The sequence below is a fragment of the Leptidea sinapis genome, chromosome 18 (assembly GCF_905404315.1).
Source record: "Leptidea sinapis chromosome 18, ilLepSina1.1, whole genome shotgun sequence".
NCBI lineage: Eukaryota > Metazoa > Arthropoda > Insecta > Lepidoptera > Pieridae > Leptidea > Leptidea sinapis.
The window spans coordinates 3,566,232-3,591,236 of NC_066282.1; the positions used below are offsets into that span (position 1 = coordinate 3,566,232).

Sequence of the window (25,005 nt, forward strand, 5' to 3'; positions counted from 1 at the left end):
ACAAAACTATTTATAATTAAAAAAACAGCAGTTAAAAATTCTGCAAAACATTTGAAAATAACCATAACTTTTAAATGAAACTGTTCAGTATATATTATATTTATTTATTTTGCTATCAACGTACCTACCTAACAGCTATTGAAATAAAATTTTAATCAACATTAATTTAATTATCATTATATAAGATATAAGTACATACAATACTAATTATCGTCATATTTTTAATGTTTTTAAAAAAGAAAATAAAAACATCAATATCGATCATATAATACATTTAATCCCAACAGTCGCTTTCCTCAAAAGCCTTCACACACTGGCCTTTAGTTCCGCTGTCAAACTCCACCACGACTTTCTCTTTCTTCCTGTCTTTCAATAAATCGTTTCCAGTGTTTTCTTTTCTCTTATCTTTTATCTCTTTCTCACTCTCCGACGCTTTCCGCCGTCCATTCGTCCTTTCGGGTTTTGTATTGGGAGTGTTTTCGGATTTCTTTGGCGGTGGTTCCGCTTCTTCGACCTTCGAAATAATTTATATAATTAAGTAATTATATAGAAATTTACCAATGAAAATGATAATAAGGTTCCAAAGCTCTGAAAATTCTGGTGAGATCTAAATCATTCTTAGATCTATATTAATGGAAGCGTGCAAGTACGTAGTCCGTGATCAAACGTACTTTGTCTCTTTTGAAAACAATTGTGAAGACAGTGATAAAATACACTTAATTACGGATTAAGTATTAAAAAACTCGCACACGATTCACACTTCATTAAATACGAGGCTCATATATTATAATATTATGACATAACCCTCAAATTAACTCCACTTCGTTGTAATATCTTTGGTGATGCAGGAGAAAGCAGTAATCATTTAGCATCAAGCAACTCCCAGGGTTGTGTTCCAAATTCTTTTAACTAACAAAAGGTTTGTCCATACCAACTGGAAATTTATCATGCACAATCAATCATTTTAAACGCCAAAAGAAGTTCTTTTTAAAAACTACCAAACAAGTACATACTTTATTATACGACAATTAAAAGAAATGCAAAGCAGTTCCAACTGCCTACCGCTGGTGTCAGCGGGATTTTGAAGAATTCATTTTGATACAGTAAAATGAATACTTCAAGAAACGTATCAAAGCTTAAGCGTTTAACGGTCATTCCCAATAAACTATCTACAGATAGAGAAAAATTATTACCTTCTACTGTCAATAATGCGAAGCTGTCCCAATATATCCGATAAGTCATGCTTATCGCCTTATATTGGGACGCGTGAATTGCAATTACCATACAAACTTCTATAGCTGGTAAGCTATAACGTCCTCCCATTAACAGACAGCGTGTACGGATAAGTTAAGTTACCGGCAATAAGTTTATTGGGACAGAAAAGTCAACGATAGTTACGATTCTTATCTCAAGTAGGCCACATTCGGAGATAGACTGAATATTGGGAACGCCCGTAAAACAACAATCTAATCTATCTATAACATCTATATGTAAGATATCCTATCCTAGTATTTTTTTTGTGCGCGCAAAAGTAGACTTCTAATAGTTTTCAAAAAGTATTCCATTCTTAAAAATAAACTTTTACAATCCCTAAGGCTTATGTAATATAGATTACTGCTGTATTTACTAGGAACTCTCCACTTCTTTTCCTAGAAGTCTGCTTCGGCAGTGAGCTCAAGCTATTTGATCTCGTCCGTGATATCTTCGATAAATCCGGTGACTCCAATCCTTTACAAAATAAAAAATAAAAATAACACATCATTTTCACGTTGAAGTAAGGGGTTGTTGACAATTCGGTAGAAAATATACGGTGTATGTTTGTTATACCGCTCGCCAAAGTTCTAGTTCGCTCCGACGTTGCTACAGAAAGTTGCGCAGTAACAAAAAGTAGGAACGTACCTGCGCAGACAGTTGTGTGCGGCAACTTCAAGTCAAACTAGAGATTTGGCTAAGGGTATATAATATACAGAACGTATCAACTATGAATCGATTTAGAAATTAATTATTTGTCGAATGGCGTGCCATTTAGGGGTTCCTTTGATCAGTTGAACTTCATCAAATTTTACTCTCTGTATGCACATATTTGAAACGGTCGTTGGTTGAAAATACTAAATTTATATGACTATAAATTTGAGAAGTGTTCACACTAACTAATGAATCCCGAAATATAAACTAAATGTTTTTACACATAACCATACTTTCAGGTGATGTCAAGTAGAACATGAAATTACTATCTGAGACCAATTTATTTCACACTTTTAAATGGCACTAACTTCAATATTCATGATCTACTTTTAGTTACGTTCTCTTGAATTTAATGAATTAAATTGACTTCAGTAGGATGACATCAAAGTACTAAGATATTGAGTAGTATATATATATATATATATATAAATAAATCCAAATAGTAACTCAACTGCGCCAACTACACAGAGTAACGATGGGATGTGGTAATGAAGGAGAGCGGCGACATCTTCATGCCCGCGCCAATTGCGGTGGTACCGATTGATTCCATTGTAGTAGTCAACATCTTGTAGCAAGTTTTTGTGGCATATAGCGACTAGAAGACTACTTTGTATTTCTTACACATATAGTACATACGTCAACTGGGGCAAATCAGGGCCCACAACTAGTTATTTTTATTTTTCTTAATTTACATACATACCTTTAGTCGGTTGCATTGCTCTTAGTTTGTTCCTGTAAAGATGAGAGAGAATAATTATTTAAAGAAATATTCTCAGAAAATGGAGAGTATTTTACTTCAATAAATGCACAATAATAATATATCAATAAATAGAAATAATTTAATAAACGTATATAACAAACATATTGTTTTAACATAAATCTCGGTACATAGATACTGTAACAAGGAGTTCTTATCCGTACATAATAAATCATTGTTATAAGGTTGGCCGTAAGGATACCTAGGTAACACTGAAAATGTAAGAAGTAGAAAATAAAAAACAGCTTAATGTAGAAAGTTGCCAATACTTTTATTGTTTTTCGAAGTAATCTCCGTTCCTCTCTACACATCGTTACATTCGATGGAACCACTGAGAAAAGCAGTGGGCCCATTCTTCCTGAGGGGTCTCTTCTATGGTATTTTTGTACGCTTTCATCGCATCTTCAGGGCTCGTAAAGCCAATACCTCGTATTTTATTTTTATTTCTTGGGAATAAATAAAAGTCGCAGGGCGCTAGGTCAGGACTGTATGGCGGATGACTCATTATCTCGACACCTGACATAGTCAAATATTCAACAATCCGTTTTGCGGAGTGCGCTGAAGCATTGTCGTGGTGAAGGAGGATCCTGCTTCGAGGGCGCTGCTGTCGAATTTTTTCCAAGACAACAGGCAAACAGCGATTCACATAGCAGTCTGCAGTAACTGTCTTTCCATCTTCTAGCACAACTGTCGCGAAATGAGCTTTCCGACCAAAGAATGAGGCAATCATCTTTTTTTATTGACTTCTTCCTTTCTTTGCCTTAGTTGGCCGATCCTCGAAAGGAAACACCCACTGAGCTGATTGTCTTTCGGTTTTGGGTTTGTAGCAATATATCTAGCTTTTATCACCTGTGACGATGTCAAATACAGCATTTGAGTCACCGCCGTTGAACTTATCTAACATTTGGCGACACCAGACCATGTGAAGGTGTTTCTGGTCGTCGGTCAAAGTATGGGGAATCCATCTGGTATAAAGCTTCCTGACGCCTAAATGTTCGTGTTATATTTTTTGAACTTGACCCATACCAACGACTAGGTTTGTCCGTATCTGCTGATAGGTCACTCTCTTATCTTCCTCTATCATGCGTCGCACAGCACTGATGTTATCTTATCTTATTCGCCGTTAAAGGACGTCCCTCACGCGGATCATCATTGAGATTGATAGGTCCACGCTTAATCTCGTTAAACCAATTGTAAATAGTGGTACGAGACGGGGCTTCATTAAGAAACGCTAATCGCAGCCTATCATAGTTTTGTTATTGAGTAAGCCCATAACGAAAGTCATAATAAATCATTGACCGAAAATTTTCTCGCATTAGGTTCATTTTCACGTGTAACAAAAGTTTTAGAATTGCCACCAATTCACAAAAAACAAGTGACAAATGAATAAAGAAAGCAATATACCACATTAGGTTACCCAAGAGTTCTAAAATTGAAATTCAAAAAAAGTTTTCATTAGCAATGTTTCTAACTGGCCAACTCTAAACATTTTCAGTGTTACCCACGTAAAGAATAATATTTTATTTCAAATTTGAACATTGACGCGAATGAGAATAGAATAGAGAGAATGAAGTAAAGTAAGAACGGTCGGCCTTCGGTCCAATATTTTATAGAAAGTGATGAAATAAGAAAGAATGTATAAATAAGAAAGTGCGGATTTCAAGGTATTTTCTGGGGCGTTAAACCAAACAGTGGAATTTATTCGTAGTCAAGATCGTAGGCATCTCAAATTCCAATTCATAGAGGTGGTTTCACTCTCATCGGTTGAAGAGTTTTTTTTTTCTGCATCATGCTCGTCGACAAATACAAGCAGAATCCAACGGCAGATTAGGTTAATGGCTATTTCCGAGGTGGCTTGTAGCATCTGTATTATGTACCTCCCGATATACATGACGATCTTGGAGAATTAGTTGTCTCAAAGATGTTATCTACCGCGAAGACGGATTCTGGACTTAAATCTTAAATATAAACATTAATCAGTCCACACACTTCATCACGGAACACATCTCTTAGAAACTCCCCCTCAGTAATTAAAAACAATATTTCGCGAACAATTACATCGGACAAAACGAATCATATTCTTACATGGCTTGATAGAAAATGAGGCTAAGCTCGAACAAATTTGAATACTTACAAGTCCTAGATTCAAAATAGACGGTCAATATGTAAACGACAGAACTTAAAAGGCATGCCTCTAACTATTAGTGCATACAGCAATCTTTGAAATAGAACCACGCATTAAGCATTAAAATTTAATTGCGCTTTTAATTTAAACACATCGGTATCATGTTAATCTACTCGCAACAGCAAAAACTACGCGTTTCCATTCACTAACAACAAATTAATATCGAGTAAGTTAACATTAATACGGACTTGACAGACGTGATGATCTAGTATAGAAGGAGTTGTTGGAGCGGGTTGCAATAGCCAATATAGCTAACGATGACAGTTCAAATTCAAATATTTTTATTAAAAATAGGATGTGACATCACTTATTGAAAGTCAAAAAAAACTACAACCCATTTCAAAATGAATGCCTCAGGCATGAGAAGAATGGGCGCAACAAACCTAGCGGGATTAAAAATATGTTTACAAAGTAATATTGTACAATTAAACTTATTATTTAATAGCCTGAGGGCGGTCGCTCCATTCCCAATCCGAGGTATCATTAAGAAATTAATTTATGTTATAGTAACCTTTACCACACAAACGTTTTTTAACAATTCGTTTGAATAACGTAACACTTTTGTTTTGAACATTTTCTGGGTTCTTGTTGTAAAAGCATATACATCGCCCCACAAAAGACTTACTAACTCGACTCAGCCGAGTAGTAGGCATTATAAGCTTATGCCTGTTCCTGGTGTTAACATTATTGTTATGAGAGTTTCTACCAAATTCACTTATGTGCCTATGAACATACATTACATTGTCAAGAATATATTGAATTGCAACAGTCAAGATGTTAATATCTTTGAATGTTGCTCTCAATAATTCTTTAGGACCAAGGTTATAAATAAATAGCGCAAAACGTCAACTAACATTGACCGTACTATGTCTGCTGTAGAAATTTGCCGTTACCGTTTATATATCAACTAGCTGACCTGACAGACGTTGTTCTGTAGATAATAAAAAAAATTCTGTTTTATAGGAATTTGCCAATAATATTTCAAAACATCTAGAATTATTTCGTAAAAAATGGTCCTGTTGTTATAATGAAATTGTTTCACAGCAGAACTGTCAAACTGTGCGTCATAAAATTCTTTCATAGTAAATATGTCCATACAAAACAAATATTGAAAATAAAAATAATTATGGGTCCCAAATCGAAATAAAAACTATCCTATCTCTCAAGTTGGACCAACCTGCACTCCATGAAGTAATCCCCATTTAAATCCGTTCATTAGTTTAGGAGTCCATCGCGGACAAACAACGTGTCACGTAATTTATATATATTAAGATGTATCAAGGTTATGTTTTACATTTACACGTAGCAATAATTTAATTTTCTGAATGGAAGAAAATTTCTTCCATGTTAATAAGAGATTTCTTCCATGTTAATCGACCTAACGATAATGCCTTTTGGGGTTATATGAAGATACACTCTTCTTAATTCTTCTTTAATTGACATCTTTCAACGCACTCTTAGACAAGTATGCTCAATGGGATCCATTCAATTCAAATTCAAAAACACTTTATTCATATAGGTCACGGAAATGACACTTATGAATGTCGAAAAAAAAAAATGTTTCTTATTGAATTTACCGCTACTTCGTATAGGGTTGAGCTAATGAGAAGTAGCAAGAAACTCATTGCCACTCTTTTAAGTCAAGATTTACATTTTAATTGTTTTACAAATCATTTCAATTACAATATATGCAAAGTGACGCAACAAAAATACTCAAATGTCAAAAACTGAAAGGCTTACACGAGTAAGTCAAAAAAAAAGTAAATTAATACTTATAAACACAAGAGTTGTTGAGTATAGTAGATGCATCATTCCACACATACCGTAAATAATTAGAGGCATTATGTGAGCATTTCATAAAATAAAATAAGTATGTAAAACTTTAACTTTAAAGGCAATAATAATAATAAAAAACACATCAAGCAGACCTTCTGGTAACAAGATCATCCAGCCACCACGAGTAGCATTCGTTCACGAGCATAAAATGATGGGTGGACTTCCCTAGTCTCTGAACTACTAAGGCAAGCGGAGAGTATTGAAATTGTATAATTCATTCAATTATTCTTAATTTTTGTTTGTATTTTTTTCTTTTGTGTGTTACGTCTAATTAGTGTAAGTGGCACTGCCATGCTAATTGGACAGTAAATAAATAAATTAAAATAAAAAAATGCTAGCAGGCTTATCTCAGCTAACTACTACATTACGGTATAAATGATCAGATATCATTAAAAAAAGACTTCTTCCACAACTCCACATACAGCATGATAACTTCCGGCTATACCATTTGCCAAAAAATCAACATAATATTCTTGAAACGAAACAGTATTGTGCTGACTAAAATAAAAAAATTACAAAAACTTGCATTCGACGTAAGGCTCTGTCTAAAGTTCTACGGACATTTCAAATTGAAACATATAAAAGTAAATAAAGACAATAAATGAGATCATATGCTAACAAAGAACGGACGTCGGACAGCTAATCAATTTAATGATTCGGACATCTCATAAATTTTAATTAACTATCCTCTCAGGCCAATGATTGAAGGACCATTGAGCTTTTGAAAATAAACAATTAATTCATAAGTTTTCTACGGGGTATAATTCACACCTTGAATGGGCGAGATATTGTAATTATTATTCTACAAGCATTATCTTTAACGGTGAATGAAGCTAATGCGCAGGTGTTCAGTTCAGTACACTGGTATTCGAATGCGCGACGAACGCAAAGAATGATATGCTCCCCCTCGCACCCTCCGCCAGTAAGACCCTATTGTTCACATTTGCGCATATGACTTGAGTGGTAACACATTACAGAACGAGACGTCGCGTAGTGTAATGACACTGCGCCTCTCACCCTGGCACCTAACGATAAAATGTATCAACCGGAAGACGTCCAGTGCTGGACAAAGGCCTCCCCTAAAGATTTCAACGACGATCGGTCCTGCGCTGCCCTCATCCAACGTATTCCGGCGATCTTGACCTGATCGTCGGTCCATCTTACTTTCACTGCGTCTTCGAGTACGTGGTCGCCATTCGAGGACTTTACTGCCCCAACGGCCATCTGTCCACCGAACTATGCGCCCTGACCACTGCGACTTCAGTTTCGCTAATATTTGGGCTATGTCGGTACCTTTGGTTCTCCTAAAATGTCTCACGTGTCCGTAATTACACCCGGTAAAAGCGAAATATTGTACCGCTATGTTGCACCAGCCAGAAAATCAAAAATTCTGACAAGCACCGCGATAGCATTCGACACCGACACTTGTCTATCCAAAGCAACGCGTTTCGCAAGAAACTTTTTTCCTCGCCCAGCCACTTTGTGGAACCATTTGCCGGCTATACTATTCCTGTACCGATACGACTTAGGGATCCTCTGCTTGTAGCATACTACCACATTCAAAGATGGCAATGCATACAAGGGCTGCCGGTTTTCATTTGAATCAGGTCCACTTACCCTTTTGCCCCCGTAAATATAAAAAAAACTCTTAATACGTACAATGTTCAATCTCAATTAGCGAAGAAATCTTGCACTTCCAGAACAAATAATCTAATACCATCGCATTGAGTCTTCCCAAGTTGATCCCTATCTACAGACCGCCATCTTTGTGACGTCATTGGGACTTGGGCTCCAGGCCTCTAACTTTTTCAATAACCGTCAATATTCTAACGCGCAGGGGTTATAAAAAAAATTGCATCTTAGGGCAGATGCTATACAATGCCAGTGAAGTGGTAAGTAGTAAAAAATACCAATTGTGTAATATGTTGATTCTAGTACCAACGACTTTTATGGATTTAATTGTCGCAATAATTACTATAATTTATAAACATTAGCTTGTGACAATGTGAAATGCATTGGGTAGTATTTACAAAGTACAATTCACCGAGTAATTTATTTATTCCATAATACAAGCGCCGTATGTAACAGATAACATGATTAAACTTGACAGCTCCATCTGATGAATAGGTGCAAAAACCATTCTTCACATCAATTTATCATCTTGAGCTTATTAGCAGCAAATGACGAAGACTCCAAATACCATATAAAAATTCGAACAACGCCAAAATATCGTTCAGACACGAGTAAAAAACTCCCCCCTCAAACAGAATGCAGCTACAAAAACACCCAAACATCACCTTGACGCGTTCGAATATATTATTCAAATTGACTGAATTATCATGCTCGCATATAGCTAGCTGTAATTGCGAAAACTAAATTCTAATTCACGTCGCGGTTTTTATCGCGAACATAATTGTTACGACACAACTATTGCTTTTCGAAGAATCCACAAAGAATTTCATATTAAGAAACCCGACGCGTTTCAGCATTAACGATGCATACACATGATTATATCATTATCAATTTACATGTTTACTTTGTTCTACAATAACAGCTGCAACGACATTATTGCCTGATTTCCTTACAACGTTATTAACACTTTATTTGATAATTAGTAATTACGTCGATACTGATGCAAAAAATATTGATAATCACCCCTTAATGAGCACTTATAGCGTCGGGACGGCCGTATATGGCGGCCAAATTATAAATACCTCTCTAATGACCGCTGTATAAAGAGCTATTACTTCTAATGACATTCATTTACGGAGTTATACGACCATCCTTGTATTAGCACTTCATTGCATAAAACTATTCCTAAAAAAAAACAACATACGAGTTGTATGTTTTAGCATACAAACTTTTTGTTTGGCAAAGGTGGTCGGACATAATATTATTATAATTGTAAGTTTGCATTAGAATTATCCAAAGGAACGTTCTCTAACTTTTCCATTATAAATATTAATAATTTTCTGTTAAATATGCATTGTGTGTGGGTATTACCAATAAGCATGTAGAATATTTTATTGTATAGAGTTAGTTATCTATAGTTGAACGACCGAGCGTGAAGCTCACTTTTTTCAACCATAATCACCCCTGCATATAAATCAAAGATGCACTGCAAATAGAGATGTTTTGAATTAAGTTATTAATTTTAACTTAATTAAGGCCTAACAACTGTATCTTACATATATGTTTCAAGCAGGGGCGTGCATTGGTTTTCTAGAAAGTAGGCAACTAGTCGTAGTTGAGCTTAGTCCGACAGTACGACATAAGTTGTATGAAACGCTGCTAGCTTCGTATATGCAATCTGTAGACTAGGCAGTCTTGCCGTAGGTAGTAAATTAACTTTAACACTAGTGCTATATTAATTTAGGTTCATAACGAGGTACTGCCTAATTGACTAATTGAATAATATATTTATATACAGATAAAAATATATTGCCCTGTCGGTGTTTAGAAATTAATTATTCCTACCAGCCAATATAATTAGTTATTACACCTTAAAATTTGCAATTTTACATCATTCATGAATATACCACTAAATAAAAGAATCTCGTAAATAAGTTTACAATTGAACCACTTATAACTCAGACATTTTACTAGACTAGAATCTGACTTATTTCAACTTGCTCTAAATGGCTCCTTTTACTTCTTAGCTATACATGACAGTCTTAAAAATAAACCCCACTTTCAGAATTGATGATTTTTTTTACAATAATCCTCCTCCAAGAAAAAAAAGTCCAACCCAGCAGGTTGAGGATACTTTAATATGTTCACTGAAAGTATTAGAATCATAATTGCGTAATAAAGGATATTATCTGTATATGCTCAGCTGAAATTGATGTTGATGATGATGCTTAAAATAACAAAAAGAGCATTTCTCCCTCACGTCCGCATATGTATCTCTAAAATTCAATGAGGTAGAAAATCACCGTTTACATTTATTTCTCAATTAACTCGATCGGCAACACTACGTGTAGCAAGGGAGGGTTGAGAATTATCAACGGGCGAGCAAACGTCTTACGGAAAGGATTTATGACAACTCAAATAATTTGCCGTTAAATTTTCATAGCTAGAGTCATTTTCATATCATAGTCGAATTGTGTTTTAATGTTTATTATTTTATTATTATCATTATTAATTATTCTGAGAATATCGCAATAAAACTCGGAAAATATTATTGATCTTTTTTCAGTGCACCAACTCAACAAAGAGGCAAAATGATGGGCCTACAATTGAACCCTGTGGAAACCCCTTGAAAGACTGTAAAATATAACAATATGGCATTATTTCATTAATAATATTTTGTTTCGATGATTTACAGGTTTGATTATTAAAATTTAACTCCATGCGCTTCTTTGAAATGAGTAACTACTTAATCAGTTGAGTTTTGGAGACAAAAACGACGCTAAGCTTTCAAAGGCTAACTATAAGTCAGTACCAATTGAACCAAGGGAAGCAACTTAAAGTTTATCTTATGTCAAGCGCCAGACCCAGTTTAATTGGTGGCAAACACTAATTGTGTCCGGTGTAGTCTGTGTTCGCATGCACCTGTCCAGTGTACGGAACCATCGAGTCACGATCGAAGCTCGCTCGCCGCTATTTTTTATATCTCTTTCTAGAGCTTTCGGAACTTTAATTGAATTTACTGTTCGCCAATGTAAGAGCGTTCATAAAATACAAAACTAAGTGTCTGTAAGTTAATTGTAGAATGGTAGTCGTAATTTTGTAAGTCTCCGTGAAGTGATAACTAAAAGCTTTTATAAGTGCGTAGTTTTTAACGATAAAAATGCGTATGTTTCGCAAACTATGTTTATTTAACGTTACTTATATAGTATGGCCATATTGTTAGAACCTATAAAACTCCTAATTTTCAACGCGATTATTATGTAGAAACCTCGATAATTTCCCGGCATTTCACATAATTCTATCCAGGATAGTAATAAATCACAATAAAGATATGGGTGTTTGAAGAAAACAGATTTGCAATAATTTTTTTTATACTAAGTGGGTAAATAGCCTCTTTGAAAACACTTCAAAAGCTAGGTAACAGTTGTATATTCGTATATCGAACTATCGATAGATATACCAACGTGTCGAAGAACATAAAATGTCGGGGCGGCCGCGTGTTGTTACAACTAAATTTCAAGTCATAATTTGTCAAAATCCTTAAAGGACACAAAATAAAATTTGCGAGAAGAAGATGAATGAAGATTCCTGCTAGGGCTCTTTCGTGTATCATCAAATCTGAAGTTGGTGCTTATCTTCGATATACAGGCCATGCCCTAACTCAATCCTTGCAGTTAAAGAGAGTGACTCAAACAAAATGTCTGCTATCCCGATACGCGGGTGAAAAGACTGAAATAACCAATGATGAAAAAATCATAAAGTATAATCAAATCAAATCAGAAACCCTTATTCATGAAATGACACATATGAATGTCAAAAAAATAATTCTTATTGAATCTACCGCTACCGCTAATAAGAAGAAGTAGCAAGAAACTCATTGCCACTCATTTAAATCAAGATTTACATATTATTCGTTTTACAAATCATTTCAATAAGTAACTGCATCATCCACACACACCGTAAATAAATAAAGGTATTTTGCGAGGTATTACGCACTGCCCATTACGATGCAGTGCGGCTCAGGATTCTTGAAAAACCCAAAAATTCTAAGCGGCACTACAATTGCGCTCGTCACCTTGAGACGTAAGATGTCAGGTCTCGTTTGCACAGTAATTTCACTAGCTTCGGCGCCCTTCAGACCGAAACACAGTTATGTTTACACAATACTGCTTCACTTTAAAACAAAACTACACCTGGCCATACAGCACGCACTACCCAAGCTTGGCTGAAAGCCTAAGTTCCAGAGTGTGTAAGAGTTGACTGGCCCTCGCCTTGCCCAGATCTGAACCCTTTCGACTAAATATTACGTTCAGTTGAAGAAGTCATAGCCCGCTCTCAACAACGCGCCGACATCGAGACTCGTAAGGAATCTGTTACAAAATTTCCCATGGCAACAGTGCGTAAATAAATCCGAAAATTCATTATTTATTACAATTTGTTATTTTTAAAACGACACTCACTTCTGGTTACTCACCAATTATACAAGGACAGACAATATTTATTTCGGACGGAACCGAAAAGTTCGAATCCCGCATCGTTCATAAAGTTTTTAACAAATTTTACTCGTATCATTATTTATTACTGAGGCTTCATTCTATACATATAAATAATATTGGTGGGTATGTTTGTGAAATAACCGTTTTTTACTAAATGTATATGGTAGGTATATACACCAAAAAAACATTTTTTACAATTTTCGTCTGTCTGTCTGTTTGTTCCGGCTAATCTCCCAAATAGCTGGACCTATTCTGACGGGACTTTTATTGGCAGGAAGCTGATCTTATACGGAGTAGCTTAGGTTACGTTTATTTTAGAAAAATTCTTTTATTCTAGTAAAAAAAAAAGTATGTCCAACGGTCTTACTCAAAAAAGAAATTTATATGGCAATACAACGTCCGTGTCAGCTAGTACATCAATATATTCAATAGATCATACATTTAAGTTTACTTATTCTATTATTGTCCGTTGATATAGGGCTCACTCGTTTATGTTAATTACGTCGATGATTCATATGAAATGAATTTTTTTTAACAACGCCTAGCAAGGAAACGAAAGCTGGAAATTGAAATAATCGCTTACCACACATATACAATGAACTAAGCATACATTACTATCATAGAACATAATATAAAAAGCCATTAAATTCACAAGACAAGCAAATAAATTCATCGTAAGGTTTTTTAACCCTGCGCAGGACACCTGGAAAAGCCAACAAACGTAGGACATCATTAGATATTGATTCGTCGTAGGATTACTTTAATAAATTTAATACGTTAATGAATTTCAACAGCTGTTGGATATATTAAAGGAAATGTAGCCAATTATTATAGTGGATATATATAAATAAATAGTCTTATCTATACTTCTGTTATGCGACGCCGCGATGCCGTATTTGGGAGAGGTTTTTTATTATGCATACTGGTTTGATGAAGGTAAGTCAAAAGGAATATTAATATTTTAATCTTGCTGGAGTTACACGGTAATATCGCTATTTGAAAGGCATAAAAGGCATTTATTTTCTCAAAATTGATTCCTTTAGAATTCTTTTTGATGTCATTTCTAATAACTACTAGATACTTCTACCGCTTCGGAAACAAATGGCGCTCTGAGCGAGAAGAAGCGGCGCAAGAAACTCTCCCAGCACTCTTTTTTTTGCGCTCTTTTCAATAAAAACATACAATATTGTACAGTCATTTCTATCGCTATAAAATAATCACAATGTAGTCCCAGGCTGTCCGATCATTTAGATATTCAGCAGTGGAGTAATAGGATTTACGACAGAGCCATTTTTTTATAAAACATTTAAATTTATTTATAGATAATGCCTGAACAGTGGCGGGGACTTTATTATAGAAGTGTATACATTTATTCTTAAAGCTATTATGTATCTTATGAAGCCTACTAGAATTAGTTGCAAGCAAGTTTCAACCTTACCTTTTTTCAAGCCTGGATATTTGTTATTTTATTCGATTGATGATGGTGTGTGAAAAATAAAAAAATTCAGACTTTTACAATATCCGTCATTGAATCCACTGTCTTCTAATAAAAAGGAATATGTAAGGAATATGAAAAGTGTTACGAAATTTAAAAAGAATTGTTAAAAATGTGTATATACAAAATACGGGACGAGACGAGCAAGGCGTTCATCTGATTGTAATTGATACGCCCTGTCCATTACAATGCAGTGCCGCTCAGGATTGCGCTCGTCAACTTGAAACATAAGATGTTAAGTCTCATTTGCCTAGTAATTTTAAGAGCTACGGCGCCTTTCAGACCGAAACACAGTAATGTTTACACATTACTGCCTCACGGCAGAAATAGGCGCCGTTGTGGAAACCCATAATCTAGCCGGCGTCCTGTGCAACGGAGCTTCCCACTGGTAAATGCCTACTGGTAAGGCCTATGTGCAGGGGCGTGCATTGGTTTTCCAGCGCGGCTTCTAAGCCTAACTAGTCGTAGTTGCGATTAATATTTAAAAATTTAGTTCCTGTTATAAGGAGAAATATAAGTTCACTTGCCAACATTTATCTGCCGTTCTGTCAGATTGATCGTGTTTTTAGCAAGATTCGTCAAATTATTCAAGTCACCGTAACCAATATCATTTCCACACAGTCTTCGTTGTAGAAAATAAACAGCAGGTCAAGTAGAACAATAAATTGGAATGGCGGCATCCAGCTAGCCAAGTGTATTTTTCGTAATACTTGGTATTGAAATATCTCATAGTTTTACCTTTTTGTTGAGTTAAACTAATACTTGGTATTGGTCAATTAAGAGAAACAATTATTATTTTATCTGCGAACGAAAATTGTGCAAAAGGCTACGTAGGTACCTAATTTCTGTAAACAAATCGTTTTTTCGCCACAATCGCGTCACTGGAATTTCTCCATTATATTTTAATTCCTTTCTTGTTACCAATTTTAAACACAAAACACACAGCAACTTCTTTTTTTCCCAATACAAACGCTAAATATAATTAACAATAAACAAATGAACACAAAACAAATAACTAATGTAATTAGCTTAATAATTGACGTCTGTGATACACGAAACACAACAACTAAAAGAATGGCGCTGTTATTGTTGATTACTAAACAATATATTTTTATTTCCGGAAATGTCATATTTTATATCTCACAATCATGAATCACATCATGTGCGATGTCAAAACTCTTATGAGAGCGCAATAAGGTTGAAACTCGGACACTAAGCGAACGAGATACGTCATAATAATTACTCATAAATCATAATGTAGGTATAATTTCTTTCGTTGGTTTAATTCGTGACAGCTACAGTTGTCAGTTCTAACTGTCATAAGCTTGCCTACCCGAGAAGTGCCAAAGAAGTCAAATTGCGATGGACATATTTAAGAACGATTTACATAGTCATTGTATATTTTTTGCTGTGGTCGTATAACCTTGACAAATAAATTTTGATATAGAAATTGAACGTATTCTACTAGCCTTCAGTAGGCACTGTCGGAACTGCCTACTATCTTATCGGAACGTATTTAGTATATCGCGTTGCGAAAAACTTACTGGTTGGGTGTTCAATAGAAGTTGGATTATAGAGTAAAATAACTAAATTTATCTGAATCAACTTGCAATCTAGTGTAGGTATATTATTTACAATAGAAGAATGGTGAATGTAATGTATTGATATAACATAAATGACTTTCTTAATGATACCACAGATTGGGATTGGAGCGACCGCCCTCAGGGTGTTTAACAATTAATTTTATTGTACGATTTTTTTTAAAACTAAGAAGTCCAATGAGTTTCTTACGCCCTTTCTTACCTGAGAAGGTATGTGGCATGATTTTTTTGGATGGCTAGTAGATTTTGACGTTCAGAGATTTTATACCATATTTGGATTAAAAACATATGTATTTGTAATATGTATATTCCATAAAATTTTTCAAAAAGTCCATGGTTAATAACTTACTCAATTCTAAAATTATTATAATATTATAACTGTTAGTGACTTAATAATGTTAACTACCTTTCTACAATGATATTATAGTATTAAAAGAGGTAGATATGTCACTACCGCGCCGAAAATTAATCGCCTAAATGGAGTCAATTGGTTCCTTTGGTCGTAGTCGCTCTCTCGATACGAAAACGGTACACACGCGAGCGTTGACAGAATTGCTTACAATTTGATATAGGTGCAACATTAAAATGCCGTGCGTGTGTTATGGGAAGATGCATTAATTACGAAAGTAAAAAAAATCATAGAATTACATACCACAGTTAAGAAATCATGAATTATAACATTTTATTTGATTTCATTATTTATCTAACAAAATAAATATGTCGCCATGACAACGCCGATCACCGCCAAGCCGATCATAGATTAACGTACAGAAATGACGAAATATTGATGCTGTCTGTTGCGGGATGATCGAGGGATATTTTAGGAAATGATATAAAAAGGTCGCTGTTGCAGTGAATGTAATATGAAATGTAATAATTTCTAATAAACAAGTGCATATAGGTAGCTGAACTATGAAACTACTAAAACAAGTTTTAGGGTAGGTAGCGGATGTAGACAGTGAGTGCTATTTGTTAACGTAGGAGTTTTTTCAGTAACACTGTCCCTTTAAGTATATCCCATGCTAACTGCAGAAGAATCAATGGATCATTTTCTTCTTCTCCCATTACCTTATTGTAATAAACCCTCAACAAAAAGACATTAATAAATAATATAAGATACAAAAAATAATAATTGTAATCTTAAAACTTTTTGGGAGCCGTCGTTAGTGAAATTGTAAAAACGGGACCCTTACTGTTTGGTTTTGTTTTGGTGTCTGTATGTTTTTTATTATTTTATGTATAAATAATTGATATCATCAATGTGGCTATATATTATAATTAATATTAGATTATTTTTTTTTAAAATCAATGTCACATTATCTACCTAATTTCAATGCAGTTTTACTACTTTATAGCTTTTACTACATGAACCCATGAATGAATCGTAATTTAGGCATAAATCACGGTGTACGGTAAAAAAACCATATCTGATGTATTAACTGTATTTTTTCTATACAAATACGAAGCAATTAGAAAATTTGATTTATCTCTTTTTCGCTTGCGATAATTGCATTTACTATCCTTCTTTGACGTGTAATTTGCAATGTTAAATTATTCATGTGTGCGTTAGTGTATCATTTTGAAACACCGAATGTTGTCTACTTACGTAACCTATCTATACTTTTAAATATCATTGTCTTTCAAACAGATATTCTTATTTTATTTTATTTATTTGGAAAACTTAGTATTACAACAGTATTACAACTTAATTACTATACAACAGTGTGAACATTTTACACCATTTAATAGTTTTCGCATATTGTTTCTAATAACACATAGCGATAATACAGGTACTTACATCCTTTTTTTAAACAAGTATTATATAAAATATGTTAATAATTACAGAGGTATTACATTTATTATGTTCAAAGAGAATTTAAACACTACGTTCAATTATGTTTATATAAACAGTTAGGGAAACACATTAAACCAGTTTTTAGTCAATTTTGATCTGATAGAATTTGTGGATGAATTAAACAGGTACATAATCAGGAAAGCCTTTAAGATTATTTATGTAGTGAGATGCTCTCGAGAAGAATGAGTTTTGTTTGTAATTTGTCACACAATGAGTATATTTAAATATTTTGGATGTCTTGCGGAGATTCTGGGAATATTTAAATTTATATTCGAGAGAAGATGGGGAGCGTCAATGCGACATTGTGCTATTTTTGTTAAGAATAGAATATCAGGTATTTTGCGTCTCTCATGGAGTGGTAATAATTAATATCTCTTGCATCTTGACTCATAATCATTTTAGTATGTCTTGCACTTATATTCAAGGTATTTAACAAATCTGCGCTGGATTGATTCTAATCTGTTAATATATATATCATACTGAGGGTTCCAAATTTGTGTACAATGCTCGAGTATGCTACGAACATATGTACAATACAACGTTTTTATAACCTTGATACATGAGGATTGGGAACAGGATCTCTTACTGGTTGGCTCTATTAGCGATGGATTCAATGTGTTTATCATATGAATGCTTAAAGTCGTGAATTACGCCTAGATCACGTATCATGTTTACAATTTTGAGTGGATGACCATTAGGTGAATATTGAAATTTAATAAAATTATGCTTACGGGTAAATGTTATAGCGTAACATTTCGGAACGTTCAGGTCTAGTTTGTTGATGCTACAGTATTTTTCAAACCTGTGCATGTCTTGTTGTAATAAAAGACAGTCATCAACGTCACGAATTTGTTTAAATATTTTCATATCATCTGCATAAAGTAGGAATTTGGAATGTTGAAAACAAGCAGCGATATCGTTAATGAAGAGATTAAATAGCAATGGAGCCAACAAGGATCCTTGAGGGACCCCAGAGGGCACGAAGTTCCATTCTGATGAGTATCCGTTGAGAACCACAGCCTGTGATCTGTTCTCAATGTACGAGGTAAACCACCTACATAAATTACCATGAATTCCTGCCGAAAAAAAATTCTGGAGTAGTATTTTATAGTCAATTCGATCGATTGCCTTGCGAAAATCTGTGAAGATAGAGTCTACTTGACCCCCAGAATCCATGTTAAATGTTGTGTCATTTAAGAATGATAGTAGATTAGACGTAGTTGAGCGATTTCTAATAAATCATTCTTGGTTTAAAACACATTATTGACAGTAGTAATTATGTTTTTTTTTTGAAGTTGAATTAATATTTGACGATTTAAGAAACCAATTCTGAGATTTCTGTGTCAGGTACAAAATTCTTTAAAAGATTCCAAAGTAAACCCTTCTCTCTAAAGGTTTTAAAAATAGAATTACTAACCCTAAGGGATGGAGATTACTTTTTATGAAATAATTTATTTAATTTTAACACGACTTGTTATGTATATTACAACCACTGTAAAATAATCTATTTGATTGAAAAGAGTAGCGGTTGAGTTTATTGAATGTTCTTCTCACGAGCTCAACTTTTTCCGAACATATGGCAGATTCAGTAATTTATAAGAAATATTTGTAGTGACAATTCAAAAGCGCTTAGTTTAGAATAGAATAAAGTTTATTTGACTTTGAATTTGTCAAATTTGAGCCGAACAAATACAGTAAGTGATATACAAAGACAGACAGATAATTCGCCTCAGTAACCAGATTCCAACTAACCAGATTCAGTAAGTGCTGTTTAAATAACGCTTTCATACAACTTAGATCAATTGAAAGCCGTAACAATTACACTCCTAATGCTCTTCGAAATTCGATATCCGCCGCACTGCAACCGCACTATCGTAACATTGAGATTGCAATCCAGTAATTTCAAAAGTTACAATGCCATTTCTAAGTCTCGGTACAAAGGAGGCTATAATGCGGTAATTGCCTCAGGCAATAAAGGCCCTGATGAAGCACCCGCTATAAAGTAAAAAACAATATCAAGTGGGTGTCCAGTTCCACTTAACAGCTTAGTATACAAATCAGGAGATATTATAACAGTCCGGTTTTCATTTTGACTTTGACTTGAATTTGAATTTGAACATATATATCGTTTTTAAGGAAAAAGGAGGACAAACGAGCGTAATGGTCACCTGGTGTTAAAAGATAATAAATAATAAATTGTTTATTTCTTCAACAAAAAGTACTTAAAAACTAGGTGCAGGTGTCTCCCGTTAAGCTATTATCGCCTGTGTTGGGATGAATCACTTCAATTCTCTTGCAACACCAGAGGAATCACAGGAGCGTTGCCGGCCTTTAAGGACGTGTACGCGCTTTTATTGAAGGTACCCATGTCGTATCGTCCCGGAAACTCCGCACAAGGAAGCTCATTCCACAGTTTTGTAGTACGTGTAAGAAAGCCCCTTGAAAAGCGCACAATGGAGGACCGCCACACATCCAGATGGTGCAGACAGACCGGGACCAGACGAGCAGGACGTTCAGCTGATGGTAATTGATAAGCCCTGCCGATTACAATGCGGTTTTTCAAGAATCCTGAGAGGTATTCTTGAAAAACCCCAAAAAATGCGATTGGCACTACAATTGCGCTCGTCAACTTGAGACATAAGATGTTCACATTACTGCTTCACGGCAGATATAGGCGCCGTTCAATAGTATGTGAAAAATTTTGTAGTTTAAGACAAAAAGGAAAAAAAAACACATAAAAAATTAAGAAAAACTTATAGTAATTATTATTAATATATTAAATAGAAAGAAAAGAAGAAATCGTATCCATATTGTGTAACTCAAATGGTTATTAGGTGGTGTGGTGTTAGTGAATGTGTTTGTTCGAATATAATGTTTAAGTTACGGTGTGACGATTAATAAATTATTCTGAATATACTCGTTCTGTCATCAGTATATTTCATCATTATATTTTTATCTCCTGCAATTTAAACAGTTTAATATCAGTTTTGTAATACATTTGTTTTTTAAATTTTTTTGGGATCATGTCGTAAAAGCATACATCACCCAACAATACTTACGTACTCGACTTAAACTAGTTGTAGGCATACCAAAATTTATATTTGTTCCTCATTCATGACTGATACAAATGCACCTTTATGTGCGTGATCGAAGCCGCGGGCACAGCTAGTATTTTAAAACAAGGGGTCAGGGAGGGGGGCTATAATTGTTGGTCTTAATTGTTCGACGATGACTCCCATTAAATATTTAACAACTATGTGACTAATAGGATAAGCGATATGAAAATATCGTCGCAAAAACCAAGAATTTGCTAAAGAGTTATAAAACAGCCCATTACAATTAACTATTGCGTTCATCATTATCAGCCTGCAGGTATTCTGTATTAGGGAATATGACAAATTAATATTTACTCATTGGGAGTATAATGAAATGTTATTACTCCTGTTCGTGTAATCGCCCTGGCTAATAATAACGACATTTTTGTAATTGCATAAACAATACACTGGAATAGCGGTATATACTTTTTTTTTAGGAGAATTAGGGAAGTGACGAGCAGGACGTTCAGCTGATGGTAATTGATACGCAATACAATGAAGTGCCGCTCAGGATTCTTGAAAAACCCAAAAAATTTGAGCGGCTCTACAATTGCCCTTGAGATACAAGATGTAAAGTCTCATTTGCCCAGTAATTTAACTATCTAGCGCCTTTTAGACCGAAACACAATAATGTTAACGCATTACTGCTTCACGACAGAAATAGACGCCGTTGTGGTACCCATAATATAGCTGGCATCCTGCGCATTGGAGCCCACTGGTGATTACATAGTGGATATTGTAGGAACCTACATATTATGCACACGTGAACGCCAATATGGACACAGTTATTTCAGTGCTACCGTGTTCGTCATCACCGCCGATGCACCCCACGCTCTAGTGAGCGTGCAAGCCGCGCTTTCTCACAACATAGCTGCCGATATTAAATTCAATATTTGTGGTGCAGAAGAGGGCTATTCGCGCTATTTATAACCTTGGTCCTAAAGAATCATTAAGAGCAAAATTCAAAGAAATTAACAGCTTGACTGTTGCTTCTCGATATATTCTTGATAATGTAATGTATGTTCATAGGCACATAAGTGAATTTGCTAGAAACTGTAATAACCATAATGTTAACAGGAACAGACGTAAACTTATAATGCCTACTACTCGGCTAAGTCGAGTTATAGTGTGCTAAAGGTACTATAACATAAATGACTTTGTTAATGATACCACAGATTGGGAATGGAGCGACCGCCCTTAGGCTATTAAATAATAAGTTTAATTGTACAATATTACTTTGTAAAAATATTTTTTCTGTAAAAAAAAGCCCTCTGAGTTTGTTGCGCCCATTCTTCTCAGGTCTGAGGCATTCGTTTGGAATGGGTAGTAGTATTTTGAATAAAAATATTAGAATTTGATCCATAAACTAAGTCACACGAATTTAATGAATTTTTGTCGGCTTCCCCGCCCTTGTCACAGCTGGCAGGCCTATCTCACTCCCCGTGTAGGTATCGAAATCATAAGTACTCTGGCCTCTACAGAGAAGGCCAGCCAGTAGGGCCTCACGAGCAGTAACGCACGCGCGAGCTTTTTTCGACACCTATTTCACCGACCCGACCGACCGATCGTTTAAACATGGAGAAACATAAAAAAGCAAAGCATATTAAAGGTCATTGCGATCCAAATTTAAGTTTCTTAAACAATCTAATTTAACGTGATTATCTCTAATATATAAAATTCTCGTGTCATGGTGTTAAACTTTGAACTCCTCCGAAACGGCTTGACCAATTCTCAAGAAATTTTAGGTCTGAGAATCGGACAACATCTATTTTTCATCCCCCTAAATGTGAATGGTGCTCCACGAAATTTATTTTTTATTTTTTTGACATTTTTTTCAAATTTGTTTGATTATGAGTCAGCATTAAAAAATACATACAACTTCTAATTTTCACCCATCTACGATCAACAGTTACTTTTGTATCGCGATTTTAATATCGGCAATACAACGTTTGCTGGGTCAGCTAGTTATTATTATGAAATTACCATTCATGATAGTTAATTTTTATACTAAGTAGGTTTGACTAGGTATGTCGTGGTCTTTCATCGTATACCTACATTACTAACTTTAACTAATGTAGGTTTATAACGAATGAATATTGACTTACGATTACCTACCTATTTATATTATAGAAAAAAACTGAGCTATTTTAAGATAGCCTTATACTAAGTAAGTACAGTTTAAGTAGCGGCCTTTGCTTGCCACCCATATACCAGTGGGAGGCACCTTTGCACAGGATGCCGGCTAGATTATGGGTACCACAACGGCGCCTATTTCTGCCGTGAAATAGTATGTAAGCATTACTGTGTTTCGGCCTGAAGGGCGCCGTAGCTAGTGAAATTACTGGACAAATGAGACTTAACATCTTATGTCTCAAGGTGACGAGCGCAGTAGTAGTGCCGCTCAGAGTTATTGGGTTTTTCAAGAATCCCGAGCGGTACTGCATTGTAATGGGTAGGGCGTATCAATTACAATCAGTTAAACGTCCTAATCGTCTCGTCCCTTATTGTCTTAAAAAAAATAACAAAAAAACAACCGCCTTCAAAAACACTATTCCAAAACAATAGATATAATGTGTACTAAAAAGTATAAAAATAATTGCGTATTTTAATACAATCTAATTAATTAATGTTATTCTAGTTACGATTATTGTAATTTTTGGAATCGGTGTCCTTCCGCCGCAACCCGCTCTCGCCTCTCGCCTCCTCACGACTCAAGCACATCTCACCTATAACTATTTATGTAGTAACAAACCTATCATGGATGACACCGACAAAAATTACAATAATCGTAACTAGAATAACATTAATTAATTAGATTGTTAAAGTACTTAATAGTTTTAAAAATACGCTTTTATAGAAAATTTAACTAAAAAATGAAAAATAAATAATAGTTAAAAAAAACTATAAAGCACGCTTTATATAAAATTCAACTAAAAAATAGAAAATAAATTTAAATTGAAAATAGTGTAAAAAAAATATATTTTATTGTAAAAAAAAGCGTGGGGTGTAGAAGAATTATTATTTTATTAATATCTTAAAAAGCACCCCACGCTTTTTTTAAGTACTTTAACATCAATTCCTGCCTTATCGACTATAGATGAAAATTACATAAATTAACAATAATCATATTTTGCAAATTGAAAATTTGAATAATTTTATCGAATTAGTGTAATGTCATCGGTCCTCGATAAATCTACAAAGTTTGAACGAAATCTAGCCGTTTTAAGTGGGTCAAAATCGCGCCCAACGAAGTCGGTTACAAACATACAGGTTAAGCTAATATAAAGCGTATAAAAATACGCAATTATTTTTATACTTTTTATTGCAAATTATATATATTGTTTTGGAATAGTGTTTTTGAAGGCGGTTGTTTTTTTGTTAATTTTTTTTTATTTTATGATTTTTAGTGAACTTGAAGTACACTAACAAATTGTCTAAATATGTGTAAATATACTAAATTTTTCAATGCAGCAATGAACGTAAGTACTTTGATTACAGACAGTGTTCCGTTACTTTGTCATGGATTTCGTGATCAGAACCTAACCAAACTATCTTTGAAGTATATCCTTTCCAATTAAAAAAGAATCATCGAAATCGGTTGGCGCGCCATTGAGTTATTTGTAAATTTATCATCCACTTTGCTATACGTATGTATAGCAAAATTTAAAACTTTTATGGTTTTCTCATGGATTCCACTGTCAGATCTGAAAAAATCAAATATATCAAAATCGGTTCACCCAGTCAAAAGTTTTGAGGTAAGAAACACAACCGAGAACGAGAAAATTAAACCCAAGATGTACCGCTCGACTAACAGTTTCCTCAAAGTACCTCGAAAATGCTGTGTACTTCCCTATTAATGCCACAGACTGTTACATGGTTATATATATTCAGTATTTACTGATAGTAAAGCCAACCACGACAAACACCTCGAAGCCTGATGTTACATGATGTTACCAGTCCTAACACGGAGGCTATCCAATTTCGTATTGAACAAACTGTTCGGCAGTCAACAGCACCCATATATATAACAGAAGATACTTGTAATGCTAAAACGGTCAGGTTTCTTATGTAAGAAAGTGATGTGTTTT

General features: G+C 34.6%; 1 protein-coding gene across 2 annotated transcripts in view; it reads right to left on the reverse strand.

Annotated features, from left to right (window-relative positions):
- Positions 1 to 255: 255 nt before the first annotated feature.
- The window catches only part of LOC126969475 (poly(A)-specific ribonuclease PARN-like), an 83,674-nt gene continuing 58,924 nt past the window's right edge, over positions 256 to 25,005 (reverse strand). Inside the window, exons 12-14 of one of the 2 annotated variants that reach the window (XM_050814925.1) lie at positions 2,666 to 2,697; positions 1,628 to 1,728; positions 256 to 514 (exon numbers count right to left, since the gene is read on the reverse strand). In XM_050814925.1, the coding sequence (XP_050670882.1) occupies positions 275 to 514; positions 1,628 to 1,728; positions 2,666 to 2,697 (373 nt within the window). In that variant the 3' untranslated portion in view covers positions 256 to 274. Of the gene's footprint in view, positions 515 to 1,615; positions 1,729 to 2,665; positions 2,698 to 25,005 lie in introns of both variants that reach the window. The other variant, XM_050814924.1, reaches the window with a different exon arrangement.